Source organism: Nicotiana attenuata, unplaced genomic scaffold, assembly GCF_001879085.1.
Source record: "Nicotiana attenuata strain UT unplaced genomic scaffold, NIATTr2, whole genome shotgun sequence".
Lineage (NCBI taxonomy): Eukaryota > Viridiplantae > Streptophyta > Magnoliopsida > Solanales > Solanaceae > Nicotiana > Nicotiana attenuata.
The window spans coordinates 67471-72245 of NW_017675160.1; the positions used below are offsets into that span (position 1 = coordinate 67471).

The 4775-nt window shown below is 42.9% G+C and overlaps 1 protein-coding gene across 1 annotated transcript; it reads left to right on the plus strand.

Annotated features, from left to right (window-relative positions):
• The first annotated feature begins 2219 nt into the window (after positions 1 to 2219).
• On the plus strand, positions 2220 to 2645 carry LOC109219754. Its single transcript, XM_019384225.1, has 2 exons — positions 2220 to 2358; positions 2452 to 2645. The coding sequence occupies exons 1-2, from the start codon at positions 2220 to 2222 to the stop codon at positions 2643 to 2645; spliced, it is 333 nt and encodes a 110-aa protein (XP_019239770.1).
• Positions 2646 to 4775: the final 2130 nt, after the last annotated feature.

Below are 4775 nucleotides of genomic sequence, written 5' to 3' on the forward strand. Positions count from 1 at the left end.
GTCGGAATGATTTGTGAAGCCGAGGAATTTGATCCGGCACTAAAGGCCATTGCAGCCATGGCCAAAAAAGAAGAAAAGCTGAAAAATAGTCGCCAAGCCTGAAAGTTCCCCATCAGATGGGAGTCTCGGTAGCCAGTCTTGCCATCCTTTCTGCAGCCGGATTATCTCAGGGTGTGATCCGGATGTTTTATTCTATTGTCTTACTTTCTGATCTAAACCCTTCTCTCTTCAAAAATTGAAAAAAAAAAAAAAAATCAAATGAAATTAATATTTCATTGTCCAGGAATGTCTCTTTTCTTAATCTTGTTGTTTTTCTTATTCTCTTTTCAGTTCAGTTAAATGCAGAAATCAATAACATGACATGCTTGTGGACTTCATGCCCAGATTCAAACACGCTGTCTAACTGCGAAATAATGAACCAAGCACCGGAATATGATGAAGAAGAGCCTTTTAGGGAAATAAATCGAGAATTGGAACAATTTGAGAATAAACCTAAGCGGAACTTAAATGATACTGAACCGGTCAATTTGGGTAGTGCTGAAGAATTCAGGGAAACCAAGATAAGCATTCACACAGATGAGAAAACTCGGAACGCATTGATCCAACTCTTGTTTGAATTCAAAGATGTATTTTCTTGGTCATATGATGACATGCCAGGACTGAGTGTCAATTTAGTGGTTCACAAGTTGCCAACTTACCCCAATCATCCCCCTGTCCAACAAAAGCAAAGAAAGTTTAAAATCGATATCAGTGACAAGATTAAAAAAGAGGTCACAAAACAGTTGAAAGCGCAGGTGATCCGAGTGGTTCGATACACCACATAGTTAGCCAATGTAGTTCCAGTGTCAAAGAAAGACTGGAAAACCCAAGTGTGTGTGGATTACAGAGATCTGAACAAAGCAAGTCCTAAGGATAATTTCCCGTTGCCGAACATCCACATCCTTGTTGATAACTGCGCCAAACATGAGATACAGTCCTTCGTGGATTGTTACGCAGGATATCACCAGGTGTTGATGGATGAAGAGGATGCAGAAAAGACAGCTTTTACCACACCCTGGGGCACATACTGTTACAGAGTCATGCCTTTTGGTCTGAAGAATGCCGGGGCAACCTACATGAGGGCCATGACTGCCATTTTTCGCGACATGATGCACCAAGAGATAGAGGTGTATGTGGATGACGTGATCATCAAGTCCAGGACCCAGGATGACCATGTTTAGGATTTGAGAAAATTCTTTGAGCGGCTGCATAAATATGATCTGAAGTTAAACCCAGCCAAATGTGCGTTTGGAGTACCGTCAGGCAAACTCTTGGGATTCATAGTCATTCAGAGAGGCATCGAGTTAGACCCAACCAAGATAAAGTCTATTCGGGATTTGCCTCCTCCGAGAACCAAGAAGGATGTGCTGAGCTTATTGGGCATATTGAACTACATCAGCCGATTCATTGCTCAGTTGACATCCACGTGTGAACCCATATTCAAGTTGTTGAAGAAAGATGCGGAAATTAAATGGACAGACGAGTGCCAAGAAGCTTTTGATAAAATCAAAGAATACTTGTCGAACCCGCCAGTCTTGGTCCCACTAGAACCGGGAAGGCCTCTGTTTTTGTATTTAACAGTCTTGGAGAATTCTTTTGGTTGTGTCCTTGGACAACATGATGTGACCGGGAGGAAAGAGCAGGCGATCTGCTATTTGAGTAAAAAGTTCACAAGCTATGAGGCTAAATATACTCTGTTGGAAAGGACTTGTTGCGCTTTGACCTGGGTAGCTCAAAAGCTGAGGCATTACTTGTTGCCTTACACCACTTACCTCATCACCAAGTTGGACCCTTTAAAGTACATATTCCAGAAACCATTGCCCACAGGAAGGTTAGCAAAATGGCAGATCCTGCTCACTGAATTTGACATGGTCTATGTCACCCGCACGGCGATGAAAGCCCAGGCTTTAGCAGATCATTTGGCTGAAAACCTGGTTGACGATGAATACCAACCTTTGAGCACCTACTTCTCGGATGAAGAGGTAAATTCAGTTGAGGAAATATCTGAAGATACTAATGCTTGGAAAATGTTCTTTGATGGAGCGGTAAACTCAAAAGGTGTTGAAATTGGGGCAATCTTGATTTCACCCACTGGTCAGCATTATCCAGCCACAGCGCGGCTCCGGTTTTTCTGCACAAACAACATTGCTGAGTATGAAGCCTGCATTATGGGTATGAACATGGCAATTGACCAAGATGTCGAAGAATTATTAATCATGGGAGACTCAGATCTAATTATCCGACAAGCTCAGGGAGAATGGGAGACTCGAGATGTCAAACTTATTCCCTACAGGCAACATGTGGAAGATCTCAGCAAACGTTTCAAGTCAATAGAGTTCAGGTACATCTCTTGTTGTCACAATGAACTAGCTGATGCACTTGCTACTTTAGCCTTGATGCTTCCATACCCAGGCAATGCCCACATTGATCCCTTGGAAATCCAAATCCGGGAAAGGCACGGTTACTCTAATACGGTTGAGGCAGAACCAAATATTCAGCCATGGTATCGTGACATCAAAAGATTTCTGAAAACTAAGGAATACCCCGAGAAGCCAGTGGAGACCAAAAGAGGACCATTAGATGACACGCAAGTGGTTTCTTCTTGAGCGGTGATGTCTTGTACAAAAGGACTCCTGATCTCAACTTGTTAAGATGTGTCGACGCTGAAGAGGCCGGGAGAATCATGTATGAAGTGCACGCAGGAGTGCGCGGATCCCACATGAACGGGTATGTTTTGGCAAAGAAAATCCTCCGAGCGGGTTATTATTGGATGACTATGGAAAAAGACTGCTTCAGTTTCGTCCGGAAATGTCATCAATGCCAGGTGCACGGTGATTTGATTCATGCACCGCCTACAGAACTGCATCCCATGTCAGCACCATGGCCATTCGTTGCTTGGGGCATAGATGTCATTGGGCCGAAAGCTTCAAATGGACACAGATTCATACTGGTCGCCATCGACTATTTCACGAGGTGGGTTGAAGCAATCACACTCAAATCTGTCACCAAGAAAGCTGTGGTAGATTTCGTGCACTCCAATCTTATCTGCCATTTCGGTATCCCTGCAACTATCATCACAAATAATGCTGCAAACTTGAATAGTCATTTGATGGGGGAGATATGCGAACAATTCAAAATAACGCATCGGAACTCTACTCCTTATCGGCCTAAAGCCAATGGTGTCGTCGAAGCAGCAAATAAGAACATCAAAAAGATTTTGAGAAAGATGATTCAAAGTTCCAGACAGTGGCATGAAAAGTTGCCTTTTGCATTATTGGGTAGCGCACTACGGTGCGCACATCGGTCGGAGCAACCCCGTACCTATTGTTTATGGCACCGAAGCCGTAATACCCGCGGAAGTAGAAATCCCTTCTCTCTGGATTATTGTTGAAGCTGAAATTGAAGACAATGAGTGGGTCAAAACCCGTTTGGAACAGTTAACCCTGATCGATGAAAAGCGAATGGCCGCAGTCTGCCACGGGCAGTTGTATCAATAAAGAATGGCCCGTGCCTACAACAAGAAAGTGCGGACTAGAAATTTTGAAGTGGGACAACTCGTTTTGAAGCGTATTCTTTCCTATCATCTGGAAGCAAAAGGAAAATTTGCTCCTAACTGTAAAGGTCCATACATTATTCGAAAGTTGTTGCCAAAAGGGGCATTGTATCTTGGAGACATTGAAGGGAATGACCCTGAAACAGCTGTGAATGCGGATGCAGTCAAAAGGTATTACGTCTAATCCTTCTGCAGCAATACCATTGTCTGATTGGGATGATGAAGGCTTTTATCCTCGCTACCCTAAACACTCCAATCTTTTGCTAACCCTTCAAGCCGGTTACCTTTCTTTCATTACCCTCTTTGGAACTCGAAGACGTTTAAAAAAAATGAAAAATGGAAGATGAAAAAATGAAATGATGAAAAAAAAGCAGAAAAAGAAAACAAAAGCAAAAACAAAAACAAAATGTTTCCCTGAACTACGTTCGACTTGATTCCGAAAGGATACGTAGGCAGCCTCTCTCTAGGGTTCAGTCACAACAAAATAAAATCCAGTTTTCCCCCCAAAAATGAAACTGGGGCAGATGTTATAATGGTTCAGCGATGATCCCGCCTAAACGGTTCCAAAGTTGTAATTCGATCCTATTATTTTACCCAAACCTTGTTCAAGTCCTTCCGATCAATCAGCGAAAGGTTTTCAAAATCAGAGAACGCAGCAGTTTGGATCCGATGCAACCGAGATGAGAGAAATAAAATGAGAGAGTCTTATTGGTGAAAACCCACGAGCACCATGAGGCGATGGTAAGCAGAGAAATTGAAAATGAGAGAATCTTGTTAGTGAAAACTCGTAAGAGAGGTCGATTGGCGAAAACCCGCAAAGGGCGCCGTCGATCGAAAAGAAGAAACCATTCACCACCACGGGTATTGAAAGAGTCCTGGAAAGGTTTCTCAGTCTTAAAACACGAGTCGCAATGGGTTTATGAGAAGTTGGATGGTTGTGCAAATCGGGTATCCAGTCCAAGAAGCATGTCATGTTTATTGAAGTCTGCATGCACCCCAGATAAGTCCGTCTTTCCTCCCCGAAAGAGACACTTCTCCTTAAATTATTTTTCTTGTCCTATGTTTACTTTTCCTTGAATCCCTTTCGGTCTAACTCTGTTTCGAGACTAATACAAAGAAAGGTGCAAGATTTGGTTTACTAAGTTTCGCTTAAATAAACGTCCAAAAGAAACGTACCCAGCCT

Excerpts from the sequence above, each read along its gene's own strand:
- LOC109219754 (XM_019384225.1), top strand. The coding sequence starts at position 2,220 with ATGGCAATTGACCAAGATGTCGAAGAATTATTAATCATGGGAGACTCA. Across the intron at positions 2,359-2,451 it reads TGTGGAAGATCTCAGCAAAC|GCAATGCCCACATTGATCCC; the intron begins GTTTCAAGTCAA and ends TTCCATACCCAG.